Here is a 22422-nt window from a genome sequence, read left to right as displayed (position 1 = left end):
ATCTATTTATTGTCTTGTTAGTACAGCATCTGACACAGCGTTTTGAGGTTGGACCTTCCTCTCCAGGAACTCAAATTAATTTGTTGCAAAAGGAGAACCCAAAAGGGATAGTAAAAGTCACAAGAAACGCAAAAAAATATTTTCAGTACCTCCAGTGAAAATGTTACATAGCAGTGATTGTTAAAATACACCCCCTCCAATCTAATGCCTGTTTATATTTATTGAGCTCAAAGTAAAAAATACATGAAAACTAGGAATACTGGAGAGAAGAGTCAGTGATACAAGCTTCCTGTCTTGGAAGACTTCAGAATCAGAAAAAGTAGGGCCAAATTCTGGCTCCATTTTTACCTTTTCCAAAGCAGTTTAGTATAGAACAACAGGGCCAAGAGGAGCTCCTTTGATTCTGAAAAGTGCTGAGCCCCTGCCCAGCGCTTCCAGTGCCTCCCTGCCACTCACCCCAAATCTCTCTCTCTCCCCCCTGTTATCCTATTGCCCTCTAATTCAAAAAGGATCAGATTCATGCAGGATCTCTCAAATAGTTCTCTTTGTTTGTAACTCAGCCATCTATCTGAAAATATTAGATAATCAGTTTAAAAATTATAAATATATGTAGTCATCTTCATCCCCGATTGGTCATCTACAGGGGATCAGGCTGGATGGACGCACATCAGATAGCATGTATTTCTAGATGGGGATTGTTGTCACCCAGGAGATTGTTTTCATCTCAGGTTAAGCTACGAGCAACAGTAATTATTTAATCTCTTCTTGACCTGTGTCGATGTACTTCAACAGCCTGTTTGCACAGACGGTTAACTTGGCTTAGAGCTCCTGCCACCAATACCCCCGTCCCTCTCACACACACACACATATGTACATGAACACACACATATGTGTGTGCACGTGGGACGGGGCTAACTTCTCATCTTTTGTGGAGCAGTTCATGTGTCTCCTCTCCTAGGAGCCCTCCCTCGAAACCCCCAGGGTATCAGATATCAGTTGTGGGGTGTGGGGGGTGCGGTTCTCCCCTTACACCCTGCACTGACTTCCATGTTTTGTCTGTTTCCCTTACCAAGTGATGGATTTCTTAAGGGTAGGGATTGTCTTTTATTCACTCTGGGCTCCCAGCACAGTTCCTGAAACGTAGCAGGGGCTGAGTAAATGTTTAAAAAAAAAAAAAACTTGAAAAATAATTTTAGTTGTGTTTCTGTTGGATTGTATTTTTACTGAAGCCACAGAAAGTAGGTGGGACTGAAGCCGTCCGCCTCCATTCTCCCCCCCCCCCCCCCCCGCAGGCCCTCTTGGGGTTCTTGGCCCTGGTAGGAAATTCGAGCAGTAAAATGTAGTGGAGCTTTGCTCAGATGATGAGCTCCCGGGTGGATTTCAACTTTCTCCCCTAACCTATGTTTATCTTCGTGGTCTTATTTATATCTATTTCCTTTCAATAAAAATAGAAGCTCAGAAAAAGTGAATTTACCACACGAGGCATGAGACTTTTGACTCGTGCCTGAGTTCGCAGAGATGGTTAAGACACTGCCCTGCATGTGGCGATCCAGCTAGATGCTCCTTTTCTGAGTCATCCGACTTCTGAGTTTTCACTTTTTTTAAGAGTATAATTAAGACAGGTTCCCAGGGATTAAAACAAAAAGCGAGTAAAGCAGGCAGTCTATATGTTGAGACCCATATAAGGAGATGTGTGGGCACCTGCCCACACCAGGAGAAGCCTTAAGAGCTATTCAAAACCTACTGAAATGTCAACACACTTTTGAAAAGGGTCCATTAGGGATGCAAATGTGTGGTTCCCTGATGATGATAAGCACTGGAAAGAAAACAGTGAAACCCATTAGGAGGTTTTGAGAACTTGGTTTTGAAGAGTGAGGAAGGCAACTCCAGTTCCTGCTAAGGGCTGGGCTTAGATCCTTTCCTGAACCCTTCTCTGCATTCTGAGCCAACAATTCTCGTGATTTAAATGGTCCTAAAAATTCCTCCATTTTTGGATAAAGCCAATTAACTCATCTGTAAATAGGCCAACTTTGAAATTCCATCCATGTCAGATAAAATACTGACAGATTCATTCTCTGGATTACAAACTGTAACTTGTTTGTGTAAAGGATCTGACATTAGAAGTTCACATCGGGCTTCTGGTGCGTTTTGGTTTGTTCTTGCAGGGATTTTTCTTATAAGTTAATCATAATTTAAAAGCTGTAATTCTAACTACATAACCTTCTACAAATCAACTCACATTGGGGATGTATTTCTGTTTGATAACCATTAGGGCTTTTCTGTAAAAGTAACTGATTCATCTAATCAGAAGGACACCTTTAATTCTGGCTGTCTTGAGTTGTTCACACATGACGTCAAATGATATGCATAGTAATGGATAAATTAAATTGGGGCATAATTTTTTGTGTAATCACTCTCAATGTAAAAAAAAAAAGTAATTGATTTTTCCATCTTCCTTGATCTGGAAGGAATTGTATCAATTTCCAGGACGTCATAAAACAAAATATTTAAAGTATGTTTCAAATAATAAAAAAAAAGAAATACTTAACTTAATAAAGATGTGGAATTCATTTATGAAAAAAAACACTGGCTGTGGACCAACAGGCCAGAGAGTTTGCCAGAAATCTGCAAGTAGACAGTCATTCTTGTATGTCCACTCTCTCCTGTCACCCCTGCGCCCACTCCATATTAAGAAAATGAATTCTCTCAGCCACACTGGACTTTGAAATCACTGATTTTGTTTACTTTGTTTTTGAGTAAAAAACGAGCAGATCTTTTTTCAGTCTTCTGCCTTATAAGGAAAGTAATCCGAGACACTTATAACTATAGTTCTTCAGGCCCTATTTTAACTAAAGAAGTTTGCTTGGCATATATATTTGATGCTTGGGAACCTTACATAAAAGTTACGGGTTTTGACCCTTCTGGAGAACTTTGACAATTGAAACCATTGGCAAAAATGGGAAAACAAAACACGTAACTGTCATTAAGAACAGTTGGATGCTTCAACATTAACTTAAAGCAAAGACTTATAAGCCCTGGAAGGAACATTTCCAGTTGGTATTTTTATTTTTGTGCTTTTCAAAAGTAATATCCTCAGGCTTCAGAAAGGTAGAAAGATCTATTACCAATAGCACGTAGGTGAATACCCTGGTACTTACTTACATTGGCTCAATCCTCTTAACTTCCAGAAATCTTTCCAGCTGTATTATGGTATTCTCCTTTCTCCTTCTTTATCCAAATGGAGTGAACTATTCCAGAAAGTAAGCACAGATTTTCCCAACGGTTAAAAGGAATCAGAATAACTTTACTTCTGGGATTCAAAAGATACATAGCTCCTGCCATCAGGGAGATAGGAGTCTAATGGGAAAGACTGACACTAAGTAGATAATCACACCTATAAAAATATTCCTAGAAATAGCATGAAGGAAAAGCACATGGAGCTAATGCAACCCTCTAAATTAGAGGCACCTCTAATTTGGAGGTCAGAGAAAATTTTAAGAAAGTGACATTTAAACTGAGCCCTAAAGGGTAAATAAGAGCTGGTCAACAAAAGAGCAGATGGCTAAGCATTCCAGGCAAAGGCAGTAGGATGTGTGAAGGTCCTAGGGTAGGAAAGAGCTTGGCACATTCTAGGAAATAAAAGAAAGCCAGGATGGGTGAAACATATCAAGTCAGGTTGGAAAGTAGTACTACAGACAGCAGAGAGGTAGGACACTTCAAGGATGATTTTATTAAATCCTAAATGCTGAGCAAAGCCATGGAAGAATGGTGAGTAGGGAAACGTCATGATTAGATCATTCTGGCTGCAATGCAGAGGTTCGCTTGGAGAGGAGCAAAACTGGAGGTAGAAACTGTCGGAAGAACCAAGTGAGAGAAGATGGTGTTTTGGACTAGGATCTTTCTTGGTAGTGGGGTTGGAGCCAAGTGGATGGATTCCAGGTCTGTTTTGAGGGTGGAGTGAATAGAACCTGGTGAATGATTGGAAGTAGAGGATGAAGGATGTGGAAGTTAATGCCTGATTCTACTAATTCACTCCTATCAAAAATACTTAAGGAAATACAGAATACTTTCTAGGGAAAAGGTTCTGAAAAGGAGGCACTGTATTAGTTAGGGTTTTTCAGAAAAAAAGAACAAATAGGCAATAAGCTATGAAGATATATATGACTTACTATAAAAAGTTAACTCACACCAGCTATGGAGACTGAGAAGTCCCATGCCTTTCTATCTGCTAACTGGAGTCCTAGGAAAGCTGGTGGTACATGTTTCAGTCCAAGTCCAAAACCCCGAGAACCAGGAACATTGATGGTGTAAGGAGAAGGCTGATGTCCCAGCTCAAACAGTCAGGCAGTGAGAGAGAGAGAGGGAGAGAGAGAGATCGAAATATTCAACCTTCCTCCTCCTTTTTGTTCTTTTTAGGCTCTCAGCAGGCTGAATGATGCCCTAATGCCCACTTCCCACTTACACTGGGGAGGGCATTCTGATTTACTCAGTTCACCAATTCAAATGCTAATCTCTTCCAGAAATACCTTCACACACACACACACACACCCAGAAATAATGTTTAACCAGGTATTTGCACATCCCATGGTCCAGTCAAGTTGACACATAAAATTCACCATCCCAGGCACCACAGACAGGATCATCCACAGGGCCCAGCATAGGTGATTGGGGAATGTTATACTAGCTCTTTTATAGGTAGAGTCAGGTAGCATTTACTCCTCAGTAGTGAAAAGGTGTTTTTTCCTGGCAAGATACAGACTTGGAGGATTTTTCTGTCATTCTCAGAATACCCTGTTTAATACCAGCCCCAAATGCCCTGATGGCACCACAGTGGAAAAACAGAACTGCTTATCTGGGGACCTGCCCTACCTCTCCCAAAGAATATTGTTCTGTTTAATAACAAGTGACTAACTCTAGTGCACGGAAGAGTGAAACCTTTATTTCGTGCTAATAAAAAGGATCATTTTTCATATGTGAGAAGAAACCACCCCACTGGCCTACCCCTCAGGACTTGTGGTTCCCGCCCTACTTGGCTAAATGTTACCTGCCCCGGAGCATCTTTGGGGCCTACCTCTTGTAAAAGGAAAGAGCATGTCCAAGAGAGGCCAGTAATGAACTACTCATTGGTCCCTAGCTTTGAGGAAAACCCACTCACAACTTACGTGCCACTTCCCTGAACTGCACAGTTCCAGGCCTCTTCATTAGTTCAGGTTACCCGGTCCTGATCATATCTAATGACATACTTTTAGAGTCAAAAATGTCCGTGAAGATTGTTGGCTCAGCCACTTTATTTTACACATGAAGACACGGAAACTCAGGGGTCTTGAGGACACAGCCCAAGATCACCAGGCAAACCAGTGGCTGAGAAATTGACACGCTTACTGGAATATTCAGATTCAAAGTAGTACCATGGATGGCTCTGTTACTTTGCTGTATCTTTCTGTGATCTTCAGATTGACACACTCTGTTCTGGTGAGCGACTGATTTTCCGGAGCCTGAGAAGAAACCAAGCTGTCGTCACAGATCAGTGAAGGGATTTCTTGGGGGAAAAGTGAACTCCTGTGAGCGAGCACAGTGTGGCACGTGTCCTTTAAATGCACTGTCAGTCACTTTCTATTTCTATTTCTAGTAGGGACTTACTGTCGATAGCTAAAATTGACATTTACTGTGACCATAACCCTACCACAAATTAAAATCAGACCCTGCGTTCCTCTGGGGAAGATGTTTATTAAGCTGTAGGAAGACATCTGAAATGATACCAAATTACATTTAAACTTGAAACCCCAAATACCACATTTGTTTGGGAGGAGAAATAGGACTGTCTGGGGAATAACATGGGAAACTGAGCAAGTCACTCTCTTTGGCAAAATGCAAGGCCACCAGGGAAGGGAAAAGTGCCTTAGAAGAGATGCTTTATACAGAAACCCCTGTGTGGCTTTTAACTAATCATTTAAACCTAAACAAAATTTCCTCCGGAATGAACTTAAAGGAAAAATAAGCCCTTTAAAACTTCATGCCTTTAAAGAACAGACACAGATGTTCCAATTGTTTTTATAAATACACTGGGAAGGGGGTTGAAAGAAATATCACAATAAAACAAGTCTATCAAAATGTAAACCGCGTGCCATTCCAGGGTTTGACCCGACTGATACAGGTGAAATTGTGTTTGGGACCAAAAATCTTTTTATCCCTTTTGCCTTTTAGCATGTAGATGTCTGATGTCTGTGGGTCTTTGTGTGTAGTGGGTGTGTTTATGCACGTAGTATGGTCACAGTCTCAGTCTCTGAGCCTAATGATAGAGCCAACTTGGTCCAAAGGGAAGCTATGCGCAGCGGCTTCTTGGCTTGTGTGTCCAACCCATGAGTAGCCTTGGAAATAGCAAAAGCCTAGTTGCAAAACCCTTTGAGATCCTTGGATGCAAAGTGCAAAGTAAATGCCAAGTATCATTATTATGAACTTTATTGCTACTATTTTATTAAGTGTTTCAGACTGGTATCATTTTAGCTTCATGATAAGTACTCCTACAAAGTGGAAGAACTTGAAAGGTAGCTCAGGAAAGGTTACACAAGGAAGACACACAAATTTCCCAGAAACTCCACCCCTCCCTCAACCCGCCTTGCTCAAGTCAATCATAAGTTGACTGTCCCTTCAGGACAGTGTGTCAAGTCATCATGACCCTTAAAAAAGAGGCTCATCATGGATGTGTCATGGGGGTACTGCTGCCAGGAAGTGAGAGACCATGTACAGTGATGTTACCTCATTAAGTCATTCAACAAACCTCTGCAAGTCTCCTACTATGTGCTGAGCTCAGTGCCATATAATACTCACCCTGCAGTCTAAGGGAGAGACTGGGACATGCTGTGACAGCAGGTAGCAGCCTAGCCTGGACTGGAGAAATCAACTGGTTTCTCCAAGAAAATGATGCACCAGGATACCCCAGGGATTCCAGTGATGGAAAAGACATTCAGACCCCTCAGAGAGGCTGGATGTTTCTAAGTCTTTTCCTCAAACCACTTCACCCTGAAATTTAGGAGACTATAGCTTTACTTTGTATTTTAAAATGACACTAGCCATAATTTTATTTTCTAAAATAGACGAGACATGTCTTGAACAAAATACACATTGATCATCTTTCAAAGGCTGAGCACACGCAAAATATTATCCCATGTATGAGTATCAAATCATCCTCACGCCATACCTATGAGGTGGTTATGATAGCCCTGTGTTTGCTGATGAGAATACAGAGAAGTTAAATGATCGGTATGGGGCACATACATGTGGTCCATGGCAGGACCAGCAGGCGACTCAAACCTGTGCCTTGTCAGTCACACAGGCTGAATTATCTGATTCACTGGTTCTCGACGGCAGCCAGCATCACCTCTGTCATCTCTGTCAGCCACTCTGACTGGAATAAGTGAAAATAATAGACCTAATTTAGGACACGGAGAGGTCTGCCAGTTCCTCCTCCTCTTGCCTAGAAACCCTGCCAGACCGGGACGAGTCTATTTTTTAAGGGCCTAATAAGAGGAAATTCCAAAACCTCAGTAAGCCATTTAATTGTTTGACACAATTCGTTTTCGAGAGAGATTCTTTCTTCTCACTTAAATCCCATGTGCAGCTGTTTTATTACTGTTATGGTTCTGTTTCAGTTGGGTTTGAAAGTAACTGGTCACCCTTCTCTGAATATAGGCATTTGGTAATTTGAAGATCGTCATCATCAGCTCCCAGTCTTCTTGTTCCTCTCACTTTTCCATTTAGATCTCCCCTTCTGGCCTTTGAGTATTTCCCCTGCTTTAGAACCTTCTCCAAGTCCTCCATACCGTCCTCTTCTCCCTCCCGCCATGATGTACAGTCCTTGCCCGACAAGGATGTCGGGCACCCTATCCTATGGTTTTTGTTTATCTGATTGTTTATCTAAACATGGTTTAGAATTTGCAGCTGTCTGTCAGGGTGTCACCCGGTGAAGAGTTTGCTAAGCCTTGAGTCAGTGTGTCTCTTTCCTTGTCTGTGTTTCTCTAAAGAAGAAGTTACCCTTCAGCATTTCACGTACTTTATCATTAAGAACAGAACTCAAGAAATTGGGCTTTGAGCAGCCGAAGGTTGCAGAGTCTGTGTGTGTCATCTCAGCTGCTCAAAGCCATTCCTGCATCACTGACACATCCCCTCCCCTGACAGTATTTCTGTGGAGCTAATAATTTCTATCACCTCCTCCTAAAGAGCTGAAATAATCCTGGCAAGTGGCTAGGTGAAGCATGTCATAAATTTGGTCTCCCAGGAGAGGTATTTGAAAACTGCCTAAGAGACCCTGCCTCGTGATCCAGGAAGAGGTTAGATAAAGGCATTAGTGAGGGTGACCTAGTGGGGAGCCCTGCAACATGCAAGGATGAGTAAAGACTGCCCAGATGATCTTTTCAAGAACTCTTCCATTTTCTCTGGCAGAAGTGTATTGCAGTTGGAGCTTCCATCATTCATCGGCCAAACTAAGCTGTCCACTTGGAACATAGGTATTGGGAGATTGTACCAGCGTAGATTCCACCACAAATTACTCATTAAGATATGGTAACTGACAAGCTGAGAGTCCAGGAGAATTCAAAACCGAATTGCTGACTTAGAGTTGGGGGCAGGGGGTGCCTCTAAGTTCAGGGAGCTCTCTGCCTCTGCAGAACATCCAGGCAAGTGTGTTAGTGAATGTTTTCATGAATTATTCATTTTTGGTGAGTGAATGCAAGCAGCAGTCACATGTAAATGACAAGCTCATAATCAGAGGGCTACTTATTTGTCCTTAGGAAGTAAGGAGGAAGTGTGTTAACAACTCACAAACAGGGAGACATTTTACTTAGAGATATGTTTCTATGAAGAAAAAGTTTCCCCCTACCAGCCCAGATAGATACATATCGTTTATCTGAGACTGCATTCAAAATCTTCTTTTATTTTACGTCTTTTGATCTGCATTTACTTGCCTCTTCTGAGTGTAACTTAATGAATAATTGATGCAACCTGGAAGTTATTGGCTAATTGAAAAACCATCTCTTCGTGTCTTTAAGTCTGACCCATGGCTAAATCCAAACTGTTCAGGCATTTAGAGTCTTTTCTAAAGGGTCTTTATAAAGAGTCCTTTAGCTCTTTACAAGGAAAAAATATCAGATTTTGAAATCGGATTTTTTTTTCGACAATAGTACATCAGAAATCAATCCAACCGTGGTTTTGGTTAGCTTAAGTGAATCAGGCTGACTGCATGACTAATTCAGATTAATGGTGCAGAAATCAGTCATTAAAGAAGGAAAAAAAATTGATTTGCTAGTCTTAACAGGATGGCCATAAATTCGCATCTCTCCTCCTATTACTACTCTCTCTGTTTAAAACATTTGAAAGTGCTAGTAAACATCTCCTCTGCCTGAGGAGAGGCAGCATATATGCTATAAAACCCAGCAAAGGCTCCAGCAGGATGCGGCTCTGTGAGCTGCATGACATTTTATTACTACCATTGGCTCTTTCGCAGTCAGGCTCTCATTTAAAGAAAAAGAAGTTACATTTCCAAGATATCTGATACTACACCTATAAGATAAAGGCGGCAGTAGTAAAAAATTGATTTTTAAAAAAGAGGCCCAAGTTTATCTTGCATGGTGAATTTAACGTCTGACACTCCTGGTGATAATGATTACAAAAATGTTCTTGTCAGTATCAGTAAGTCAGTACAAAGCAGAGACGTTTTGTTGTCTATGGTATGAGTGTAACTGGTACCCCTGAGCCCAGAGCCCTGAACTGTAGAAAGTGCAATCTTACTGCAGGTCAGGCATCCAATTTTTAAAACATTATATAGATTAGAGACAGATGAGCGTTACTGAATTATTCTTAGCCTTTTCTTATAAAATGCCCAAAATATAATTTCAAATGGAAATTGATTTAATTGATGCAAAAATAAATGGGCCTATCTGAAAGCTTGAGTGCAACCTAAGGGACACTGATTAAAAAGTACAGTTTACCTTGGAGGTAACCAGTTATGCTTTTCAAGAATAGAAATCGGTTATATAAGGCCATTAATACAAACTGGAGTTTCACTTATGACTTGTAAATCAGTTAGTAAGCAGAGATAATTTATTGAATTCTGTACTTGCAATGTCCAATGCTAGTTGAAGAGATCATTATATCTACGTTTTCATCAATTCAAGAAATACTTATTAAACACCTACCGGGTATCTATGTGCTTTCTTAAGTTTCAGAAGTATCTGCGTCGGTAAACAAAGCAGACACCGTCTCTGACTTAGGAAGTGTATTGTCTAGTTGGGAGCAGAGATGTTTAACAAAAATCACTCAAAATCATTAAGGAGTTATGTTTGGGAATTATAATTGTAATTATGATGGTAAACTCGAAGAGACCATGAAACACATCTGCTTTGTTTATCAGCATATTGTCACCAATTGGACATTTGTAAGTGGATTATTATGCAACTGACCCAGTTTGCCAAACCAGTTTTCCCCTCTGAAATGAAAGCGTATAGAGCCTGACACATATGAGGTACTCAGTTGCTTTTCGATGATTGATTGAATAAATGGTGATAAACGTTACTAGGGAAAAGTGCAGGGTGCGCTGAGAGCACGCCAAAAAAGGCCCCAACCCAGTATGACTGCCCAGGGAAGCTTGTAGGATTCCTTATGTCAAGGGTCTGTGGCAGGAAGGAAGACGGCGCTTTCACAGAACTGGAGAAAGTCATTACGGTGAGTGTGTGAGCCCAGGGCCGTGAGCTGGGGAGGCAGTCGGGGGCCAGGTGGTGCGAGGCCACGGAGCCACGCTGAGTTCTATCACAAGGATGTGGGCTTACAGGGATTTCTGATGAGCTGGAGGAGCATTTACTGTTTTGCACTGGCTGTTTTCCTAGCTTTTCAGGACAGGATAGGGGCTAGGGGTTGGGCAGACACTAGGATACAGATACTGAGGCAAAATTCTCTTCCTGGACACCCAGATGTCTGTGTCACCGGGGGTGTGAGGACAATTCTTGCAGGGAGATTCTCGATCTTTATCAGAGGTCCTCCCCTGAGCCTGAGGAAGCTTTGAAAGAGAAAAATAACATATTTTCATTGAATTCTGCTGATATTTTGGTGCCTTTCCCCAGACTATTTCTTCTTCTTTTTCTCAAATTCCTCATTTGTTAAAAGGGGAAATACTGAAATTGCCATCCAACTTCAGCAGCTTGGCCGTAAGGCTTAGTACAGAGCATGAGCTCATTCAGAAAGATACAAGTAATATGACGTCTTTCCAGAATGTGGCCAGATAGCTTTCTTGTTTTCCCAGTTATTGCTTCTGTTGGATTTTTGTCATTGTTTTCAGGAAAAACAAGATACTGAGGACTGATCTCTGGGGAACCTGTTCAGTTCCATTTTGAGGAAATATTTTCAAGGATCCTTTCTGAGAAATAACGTGAAGTCATTTTGCAATTCTGTGAAATTGTCAGTGAGAGGAATCCATTTGCCTCCATAGGAAGGTTTGGGGTTCTAAAGTTGATGGGTTTTAAAACAAGTATCTTATATATGCAAGGAGTTTTGAACATTTTTGTACTTGTTAGTTTGAAGCTCTTTCATTAAAGCTAAGGATTGATGTTCTTTAAGATCCCAGCCTTAAGCCACAGTTTGTTGATTGAAGCATAGTGATTACTCTGTTGCTGGGTCAGTGTTTCAGGATAATAACAAATAACAAATCACAGTAGCAATAATAACACAACTAATTTTATTAAGCATATTCAATATATTTAATATGTGATGACTCATTTAATGCCATGAGGTAAATATCTTTATCATCCCACTTTATGGGTGAGTAAACTGAGGCACAGAGAGGCCAAGTAACTCTGCCCAAGGTTACACAGCTAATAAGTGGAGCTGGGATTCCAACGTTGGCAGACCAGCTCCAGGAGCCCATGTCCTTCACTACTTACCATGTAGGAAGAAATTAACTAGATCGTCTTTTCATTTCACATTCTACTTGATTATCCTAGCAATTTGCTTTCTTAACAAAAATAGGAATTTTAAAATTCCATTTAGGAGAAAAATGAGTAAATAAGCACTTCTCATTACAAACTGCCTTCTCTTAAGATTTAGGAGTCTTGTATTCCCTTCTTTAACCCTTCAGTCTCCCCATCCCCAACAGAGACTAATTTCCTGAGTTAGGCCACAACGCTTCATTTAAGAAGGTGCAAAAGAAGCACATATTTCCTTTCATGAGCAAATGTAAACATGGCCGTCAAGAAGGTTACCTTGCCATCTACAGAGGACTCTGTGCCCAGCTCACCCAGCAGATACCAAATACTGACATAGTGTTACCTACCTGTGAGTTAATTGTGTACCTGCTAGAAGACCATGCTCAGTAACAGGCGCTAGAAAACTGTGCTCTAGAAGAATAAAACTGAAAAACTCTAGAGAATTGTTTTCCCATTGATGTTTAGAATGTTCGAGACCAAAACAGGAAAGGCTGTAAAATATCTGGCTCGTATCACCTGTTGGACATTTCCTTTTGGATTCATGCCTTCTGGAAGGTAGAAATTCACTAGCGTTAGCAGTTAATTATAGCTTTTTTAAAAAATTTAACTTTAACTTTTTAAAAAACTTTTTTTAACAGGATTAAGCAGCCAATAAATTAAATCATGCTATTTAAGTATATGTGTGTGTGTGTGTGTGTGTGTGTGTGTGTGTGTGTGTGTATAAAGAGATGACAGGCAATAAGCTTTCTCTAGCCTGTGTGTGAAATCATGATATATTTAAATGAGGATGAAGTGTAGCCTCATGGAATGTATCAGGTCCATTTTTTAGCAACTTTTCTCAACTTTTAGGGGTACCTTCTATTTGGGATCTATTCACATTTCAAAGATAGTCTTGACATTAATAACTAGGTGCTGTCCTGATTCAATTTCATTTCCTATGGACACTGACTGCCTACTCTGTGCCAGGTATGAAGGGTTGTGGACACGTCAGTGAGCAGCAGAGGATACTCTTTCACAATGGAACATAGAGTCTTACTAGATTAAGAACATCTCATTTTCAGTTTGAGTCCTAGAATCTGACTTTTAGAGTTTCAAGGGATTTCCAGATGGCCTATCCACTCATTAAAGAGATGATGAAATGGAGAGCCTAAAGGTTAAGGCAGTTTCTCCTCCGGAGTCAGAAACTAAATGGCATCTCCACCTCCTGCTCCCTGCCCACCGTTCCCGGACATTTTATTGCTTTGAACCTTTTTTCTCAGTCTGTCCCCACATCCCCAACACCAGGTTATTTTGTTGTTATTTTTTTTATCTGCTCAAGATTTCTTAGACATCTGTGGTCTGATTTTGATGCTAATATTGATCTTCCAGTTTTCCAACTTTTTTTTTTTTCCATTATTTGCCTCTTCCCTTTGCCTGTCCACATACCTGGCTTATCTATTTGTCTTTACCATTTAATAAGCAATCCTGGGAGGTCATGGATCTTTTGAGACCTGGAAAAGAAAAGCAGTCTGCAGTGACCTTCTGAGAGCTTCCAAACAAAAGCACGGGCCCGTAGCTCCTTACAGATGGCCGGGCTTGTCCAGGGCAAGGAAGACCAACAGACATAGTCCTTTTCAGACTGGAAAACATCCTTTGGAGGGAGAAATGAGGACATGAAATCTCTTGCTGTGGTACCTATCATTCCGTTAAGGACAGTAAAAACATAGTCTGTCATTCCTGACATTTTAATTGGAAGAAAAGCTTACATAGATTTCAGCCGTAAGCAGTATGTTTATACAAGTGTATAAAGAGGAATAATCTGTCAAGTTGGAAAACCCTTAATGCTACGGGACTCAGTTTAGTAATTGAACAATCCAACATGAGCTCACACATCTTACCTTGTTCCATGCCTCAATAATTTTTAGTAGAAATACTTTACCTAGAGGCACATGGTTATTAAAAAGGAGGCTCGGCTTGCTCAAAGTCTGGAATTATTAGCTCGTGGCAACAAGCCTGCACTGGAGAAAGACTGTCGGGTCTTTGTTTTCACAACTTTACTGCAATTTGCCATCTTATTTTCAGAGCCTAGCTGATGTGTTGTTTGGGAAGTCTTTTGGAGGGGGGAGCTTTTTTGTTTTTGTTTTTGGTTTTTTTTGCTTTTTTCTAAAGGAAGAAAACATAATTTCACATGAATGAGTGACGTCTCATGTTAGCAGTATCGCAGAATTTTACTACTTCATTGGAAAGTCCAAGGAGCAGCGTGAATATCAAAGGAAATGGACCATGGATTTATTTTAGTATAAAAAAATCAATAAAAACTTAGTTATAGGAGCCGTCAAGGCGTGATGGGGGAAGCCCTGTATTGCAAGTTGAGTATAAGTTCTCCTTCTTTTCATGATGCGTATGACCTTGGGCAAATTCAAATGTTTCTGAAATTCAGCTTACTCCTGAGTGAAATGGGAGTAATATGACCTACCTACTACATTGCATTATTTCAAGTCACATGAAGGTGAAAATATCTAGAAGAATATGAAGCAATGTGTAAGTGCAATATAAAAAGTTTTATGCAAGTGCAGTGTATTAAATAAGAATTAGTTCTATATGCACAAAGGATATTAGGCAATTAATGCAATTATTCCAGTACCACTCTTGCTTCAGTGATCTGGATATTCTGGACAAATGATTATTTCTAGGGCCAAGCACATAATTATCTCATTCTAGTCCTTTGTATATCTAGTGATGGGTAGACACAGGTTTTTCTGTCAGTTTTTGTAGTTTTAAAAGCCCAAGCCAGAAGCCTAGAAAACTCTTATCAGTTTTGTGGGTGGGGCTGGGGAAATTATTTACAGAATCTGTGTAAGACAATAATTCACAATTACTCAGTATTCAAACATACAAGGTTTTCAAATAACCATTTTCCCCTCCAAGTATATATTGCTAATTGGTCTGCTTGATATCATTAGGTAATTATTATTATAATCCCAAGGGAACCCCAGTACCCTGAAAGACTTTCTTAATTAATGAGGGGAATACTTGATATTTTAAAATCTAGGAGATCTATGCATGGTGTGGAAATAACTGACTTAATAAGAACAATTGAATTAAATGAAACATACTATTCCCCAATTATTCTATACAACTGGGAGTTTTTCATAGTTTTGGGAAGAATGAAAACTTGTTTTAAATTTAATTACTTTTGCGTCTTCATTTGTATCACCATTAAGTGGTTTAATTGATTTCTTTTTAAAAAAACAACACATCAGTAAAAACTGATAACCAGGGTTATTATTAATATGTCAGAAACAAAGTGTAAATGATGATAATGTGTTGCCCTTGTTTATAGAATTGATACTGCACATCAACATAATAAGATATTTTTAGTGTCTTCCCTATAACAGTTTCTGCTTGTCCCTAAGTGTCTCTACTGAAAGCATTACCCCTAGTGACCAGGGGAGCAGGCATGTGGTAGAAGGCTGGATGGATGGATAGATGGATGGATGGGTCTGTATGTATTCATGTATGCACAGAGGTCTCTCTGTCTCTCTTTGTCTCTCTCCCTCTCTGGATATCTATAGATGAATGGATAGGTGGTTGATTAGCCATTGATAGGGTCTCATCATGAAACCGGGAACCGGGGAGTTCAGATTATTAATCTTGTACTTAGAGGAACTTATCATGATTACACGTGGTATACTCTGATATACAGCTATTTTCTTTTCAGCAGAGGTCCCAGACAAAACATTCAGACTAGACAATAGAAAACAAACGTTGTCTGTTGACTGAACTGCATTCTATACTTCTCTGCCTCAAGCTCTTCACCTCTAAATGAGATAGACTTTGAGACCCAGTGACATTACAACTATAGAATTTTGGAGCAGTTGAAACCAGCAGTTTCCTAGAACTGTAAAAGTTCAAGGTCCTTCAAAGGCCTTACTAATCTTTACTGTTAACCCATCCTCCAGAGGTCCCAAGGGTACATGTCAAGAAATGCCCTAAGTACTTCCTTTGCTTTTCTGAAAACACTCATTTCATTGTTACAAGCTTCTTATAATAGCCTGTCTGTGGAACCACTCACACACACGTTTTACTAATAGACCTGGTTGTAATTTGTGCACATCTATGTAAACTCTGTGTAGAGGTTTTATATTATTTTATATTTTCACATATACAACTTCCTAAACATATAAATCTAGGACTAATCCAAGGCTAAGCCTTCTAAGATGTATGTGACTATGATGGCTAGCTGTATTTCCAAGGGAGCTTTCAGGCAAAAAGAATGGGAAACTGGCTCTTCTTTGGAACTATTAACGGCTGTGTGCAGGAAGGACATTTTGGCATTCCTCCCCACCGTTCAGTCTCCCACTTCTCCGTGAGTCACCCATGGGAGGTAGATGAGCTCCGAAGAAAAGGCTCTTCATGCTGCTCCCGTGGGGCTCAGGACGGGGCCTGTTCTTCCCTGAAATACAGGAAGGCATTGCCCTACAGAGAGCATCTCTCTGCAGTCCTTATCAAGCGCTTAGCCTGAGAAAATTTTTTTTAAAAATGTTTTTTAGAAAGCTCATTAATTCGGAAAGCACTAGTTTTGATCATGGCATTCAGGATAAGATGTTTTAACGTGGACGACTCAGAGGTCTTCAAGGGTGTTTGTTTATTTGTTTGTTTGGTTTGATTTGTTGTTAAGTCTTTAATTCAATGGTTTGACGTTTATACAGCTCCCCAGAGCAAGATCATCAGGAGACTGAGAATCTAGCCAAGGAGGTCACTTGTTTGCCATTTTTAATAAACACAAATAATTCCCTTTTTCCCTCAGCCTCACATTCCCTGGCTCATTAAATCAATTTGAGGCCCTTAAAAGAATTTTCTGGCAAATTGAAGCAAAAGCTCAAACTATGTACTCCCCCAAGGAATGCTTACCCAAGTCCTGCAGGTCAGGTCAAAATCAGTTTCTGTCAAGCAGCCTAACACCTCGAGTTATTATGAAATGAGGGATTGGTAATTGGGGTCTGGGCTCCAGACTCTCCCCAAGAAAGTGTCACTGCAGTGCCATGAACCACCATCTGGCTACTTTGGTTTGTGACCTGGCTTTGGTTTTTTTCCATTTACAATGGAGAACTTTGAAAAAGTCAAAATGGATTTCTCTTGGGAAATTTTGAATGAAGTTGGCTCTGCAAATCCAGTTAGTGAAAGTGTATCCAGACAGAGCGAAAGCCAGGCAGGCTTCCAGGCAGAGGTGTGGGAGAGTGTGGATAAAACAAATGTATACAGTTATCAGGCTCTAGGATCCTCCAGAGGGCAGAAACTTCAGAGGAAACACACAGGATTTCACCACCAGGTCCGTTTCATAAGATGTAAGGGTTGTAGCTGACTGACTGGCTAGTTGTCTGTTGAATATCAGTTAGATAACAGAGGTCAGGAAATGAAGTGGAATTTTATGTATTAACTAGGAAGCAGCAAAGGAAGCCAGGCTTGTGTTTTATTTGTTATTATTTCCCTAATATCCTCAATTATGTGGCTCCCATCAGAGGATCTGATCTGCGGCACATGGAATGGTGTTGCCCCACTGGTTCTGGACATGGGGAACAGGCAGTGAATCCCCTGCCCAAGACACCATGAATAATGTTTGCTTTTTCCTTTGTTCCCAGGCCTGTCCCAGGCTCTCTATCTTCTCTGCTACATCTTCACAACAGACAGAGACAGCCCATGCCAGCCTCCATGCCTGGGACCCTACCCAACCCTACAATGCCGGGATCCTCTGCTGTCCTGATGCCAGTAAGTGCTTCTCACGTCTGCCGAGCTTGCCCCATTTGAAAGAGTGTAGAAAAAGCTAAGATCTCCGCAGACGGGGAAAAGAGTGGCTTCTGGTTGGAGAGTTAAACTGTGTGCCCATTTGCTTTGTGTGCCTAGTCGTGCGTCCCTAGGCATCTTGCTGGCTTCCTCATCCCTTAGTGCTTCCCTAGTGAGGTGTGGTCCCATCTTCCTGCAGGTGACGAGTGAGCTGGTCATACCTAGGGAATGGAATTTGTTCAGAGACACAGGGTTTTATGACGACTCCAAAGCCTATAGCTTAGGCTACATACAGAGTGCCCTTAAATTGCCAGTGGGGGTCTAGCTAGGACTCAGAGTGATGTTTATAATAATAGCAATGATAACGATGGTTCATAATCGGTGCTAACACGTATCCGTGCATATCATGTTCTATTAATGGTACTAGCAGCGTTTTCTCAGAGCCGGCCATGTGCCGGTCACTCCCCAAGCACTTCGTCCACACAGGAAACAACACTCTCAGGTAGGTTCTATTACTGTCCCCCATTTTTTGATTGAAGAAAGTAAGGCAGGTAACTTGCTTGGCTGGGAAGCCAAGCATTTGAGTTTTGAACCCAGGAATTCTCTCCACCTCTGCATGCTATGTACATCCTCTCCTTTCACCCTCACGACAGACCCGTGAGGTGTGTGCTGTTATTACCCTCATTCTACAGATGAGGGAACAGAGGCACAAGATGCTGAGGAACATGGTTAGGTTACTAAGTCACTAAGAGCTAGTGAGTGACAGAAACAGGATTTCAGTCCACGTAGTCTGACACCTGAGTCTGCGTGCCTATGTGATGTGATACTGCCCCTCTCTGAAAACAACAGCATCATGTGGAAGGCAGATGCTGACTATTCCAGAACCAGCCTTGCTCTCCTGCCACGGGGCCCCCGCCCTGTGCTTCTCCATCCTCCTGGCGATGTGCTTTGGTGCACCCGGCTGGGGTTAGGATTCACGGGGCCACAAGCGTTCTCAAACGCCTGAGAGGTGATAGGACAATTCAATTAAAACCCTCCAACAACAATATCAACAACATTTTGCCGAGCATTTTAGCATTTTAAGGAACTGTCTGCATTTGCTATTTCATTTGTTCTCACACCTGTGGGAATATGATCACCATCATTACTAACATACTTATTTTATGGATGAAAAGCTGAAGAGTCAGACATCGAAGGGAGTGGTCTAATGTCACACAGCTTGCAAACAAAGAGTTGTGACTAGAATGCACCTCTCACCTCACACTGAGCAGCTCGGCTCCTCCCAGGAGGAGCAATTTGCTCATTTATCCAAGCAAAAGCAGGGGGATGGAGCAGGGCTTGGTGGCCCACGTGTGGAGAAGTGGACCCGCCCACTGTAAGTATCAGGTAGTTCAGGCAAGAAAGAGTCTTTGCAAAATTGGGCCAGGAGGACAGGAGAGCTTTAGATGAAAGAAAACAGCACTGCCAATGCCGTTATCCCAGGTTTTATTCAACCCCACTAATTGCGTGAAGACTTCCTCCACAAGCCATCTTCATTTAGGCTCTAAATCTCTCTTATCCAAAATAGTTTTCTTTAGAAATTCTATGCATTTTCCAGAAAAATACCACTGACTTTTTCTTTTTTTTAGCTTATTTGACTAAACTGTGTATCATTCCCAGGGGGCAAAGGTGGAACACTTGGGCTCAAAAGGCCTAGAGAAAAGGTGCCTGGCGCTGGTTTCCACCACATCACTTCATCATATAACCTGACCTCTGGCTGATGCTTCTGAATAGAAGCAAAGGAGCAGATGCATGGTAAAGATAAAAAGTTAGGGATGCCACCTCCACAGGCGTCCCCAGACCCAGGCTGGTGATATGCAGAGCTGCCTTGAAAATAATGTCAATCTAAAAGCAATGATTCTCAACTTGGGGCAGTTTTGTCCCCCAGGGGATATTGGGCAAGATCTGGACACTGCTGGTTGTCCCAACTTGGGGGAAGTGCTACTGGCATCTAGTGGGCAGAGGCCAGGGATGCTGCAAAACATCCGGCAATGCACAGGACAGCCCCCACAGCAGAGTTTATTTGGTCCAAAATGTCAAGAGTGTCGAGGTTGAGAAACCGTGATCTAGAGAGACACTTGTGGAACTAATGAAAATTAATACAAGCTTTCTAAAAGCATATGCTGAGAGCTCCGGGCCCTAGAAATCTGGGCCTTTTCTTCCCTATTATCAGGTCACCAGCTCCGGGGCTGTAACTTTGGCATGTCACACATGGTCTTCGCACAGAGTTCTTGCCCTAAGAAGCCATGGCTCCCCTGGCATAAAAGATTAGTTTATGTCTGTCAGTGAGGGTGAAATTCTTAACTGGTTTGTAGTGCAGGCTGTCGGGCTACATATGTCACAGAGCCCTAGGTCTGAAAGCAGTGATGAGTTTGTTCATTCATTCATTGATTTCTGAAACTTTCACTGAGCACCTTCTATGGGCCAAGCTCTGTCCTGGATGCTGGGGATGTGGTGAGAAAGAAGGCAGGTGCTGCCTTCCAGGAGTTCACTGCGTTGTGATTTCCGATCTTGAAAGTCAATTGCTGAAATAATTTGGAAATATGAGCACCCATTTATCATTGCAAAAGCCCAGTGAACTGCAGATGCAGACATTTTAGCTCCTGGTTTCCAATTTGTTTTAAGCTCCAAAGAAAGGATTATATCCGTTATCTGGAGGTCTTACCTATAGTGTTAAATGTTATATTCGGCAAAGCGACTCCCACCTGACCTCTTAATTCTAGTCCACTCATTAAAGCCACACTCATGGGCAGAGCCTTATTAGTACAAAGCACCAAATAGCTGTTTTAAAGAGGCTCTTGCTAACTAAACCCCTATAATTATTTAGATAAAAAAATGCAATTTTTTAAGATAGAGAAATCCGCCTGTCTTCAGTATTCTGTTGAATTTGTGAGTCACAAGGTAGAAATAGTCATAGACTGTAACTCATCCAAAAAGTGGGGAACATGCCTGACTCTGGATCCAGAGGCAGCGGGCAGGTTGCTCTCACTGCTTTATAGAGCTAGTGCTTGGAAAACACTGTGTACTTGGAAAATGTATACTTCTGAGTGATCCCCCTTGAGAAAGCAAAAGCTCATTTGGACTTGACTTCCCTGTAGGGGAAGGTCACTAATTAGAACAAAGGGTCAAATGCTTTTCCAGTTCTCCTGTCCCCCAGCCTCTTGCAGTGGGAGTTATAAGTAAAGAGCATTCTTTTAGAAAAATCTCCATGACTTAACATTTAGAGTACACAAATGTACTTAATGGCCCTGAACTGTACACTTAAATAGAGTTAAAATGGTAAATTTTGTATTATGTTTATTTTACCATGTTTTAAAAAGATCATTGAAAAAATTAGAGTACCTAGACTGCCTGGAGAATCAGGGGATATGATAGTGAATACAGTCAGCTCCCTGCACCTGTGGAGTCTGCATCTGTGCATTCAACAACCATGGATTGAAAAGATTTTTTTTTTTAATTCCAGAAAGTTCCAAAAAGTATCGCTTGAATTTGCCGAGTGCTGCAACTATGTTCATAGTATTTACATTGTATTTACTAGATATTACAAGTAATCTAGAGATGATTTAAAGTATGTGGGAGGATGTGTGTAAATTTTACGCAAATATTAAGCCTTTTTTATACAAGGAACTTGAGCATCCTTGGATTTTGGTATCGGAGGGGGATCCTGGAACCAAGCCCCAGCAGATACCAAGGGACAACTATATTTTATTTTGCTGAATTGGAGTGGCAAAAGGTTTTGGTAGAGTGCTCTAGAAAGTTCTCCTTCATTAAATAGCTCATTTTGAAATAGTTTCACATACCCATACATTACTAGACAACCGATAAGCTAACTCAGGCCAAGGTAAGGCTAACAGTGCTTTGCTGTGACAGGGAGTGTGCCCCAATCATTCATGAGAAGGCTTTTAGCAGGCGCTTCTGCTAATCCACACATCAGTGTCATGCTGATACCCTGGCCCTTGGCGTGAACACAACAGGAATTGCAGTGACAGAGTCTCAGAAATGGACGGGGCCTTAAAGGGTCATTTAGTTCAACTCTTACTCTCTACTCTTGTCTGTGAGTTTTCCATCCTCTGCTCTTTGAGGAGCTCCAGGGATAAGGAACTCTGTATTTTCCAAGACTACCTAAGCTAACTTTGAACAGAATCCTGGTTCCCTAAAATTTCCGACCATTGTTTTCATTTCCATCCTTTGGCAAATGGAAAAACTTTTGCATTGAAGAAACTGCTTCCCCCTTGAGGAAAGTCTAATTATTTTCAGTGTGATTTCAGTATTTAGTATACTTGCATTATTCTAGTTCTTTGAAAAATACTGATTTTTCTCCCAAACAAAATATTAATCAGAAACACCCTTCCCTGACTGTTATAGAGATTTTGCTATATTTACTTTTTAACAAGGACACCCTGGAGATTAAAAAAATGCCAGAACTCAGTTCAGGTATTTGAATGTTAATTCTCTACAATAGACAAGCCAGCAGGACACTGTGGGAGCCTGGACATATGTCTAACAATACCCTCACTGCTTTCTTCGCCTAGCCCTGCGGTGAGACCTAAAACTGCTGCTGTGTGGTCCTGACAGGGTTAACAGGGAAAAGACGTGTTAGGAGCTGCAGGTCAGATATCTATGTTGGATTCTTCTGACTGTGGTTATGTGT

At 41.3% G+C, this 22422-nt stretch overlaps 1 protein-coding gene across 6 annotated transcripts in view; it reads left to right on the top strand.

Annotated features, from left to right (window-relative positions):
• CREB5 (cAMP responsive element binding protein 5) overlaps positions 1-22422 on the top strand; it is a 386139-nt gene that overhangs the window by 269238 nt on the left and 94479 nt on the right. For all 6 annotated transcript variants that reach the window (XM_074367300.1, XM_010971472.3, XM_045508120.2 and 3 more), the window contains one exon: positions 17591-17717. In XM_074367300.1, coding sequence (XP_074223401.1) covers positions 17591-17717 — 127 coding nt within the window. The remainder of the gene's footprint in view (positions 1-17590; positions 17718-22422) is intronic.

The sequence above is a fragment of the Camelus bactrianus genome, chromosome 7 (assembly GCF_048773025.1).
Source record: "Camelus bactrianus isolate YW-2024 breed Bactrian camel chromosome 7, ASM4877302v1, whole genome shotgun sequence".
NCBI classification, from domain to species: Eukaryota; Metazoa; Chordata; class Mammalia; order Artiodactyla; family Camelidae; genus Camelus; species Camelus bactrianus.
This window is presented reverse-complemented; position numbering and strand designations above follow the sequence as displayed.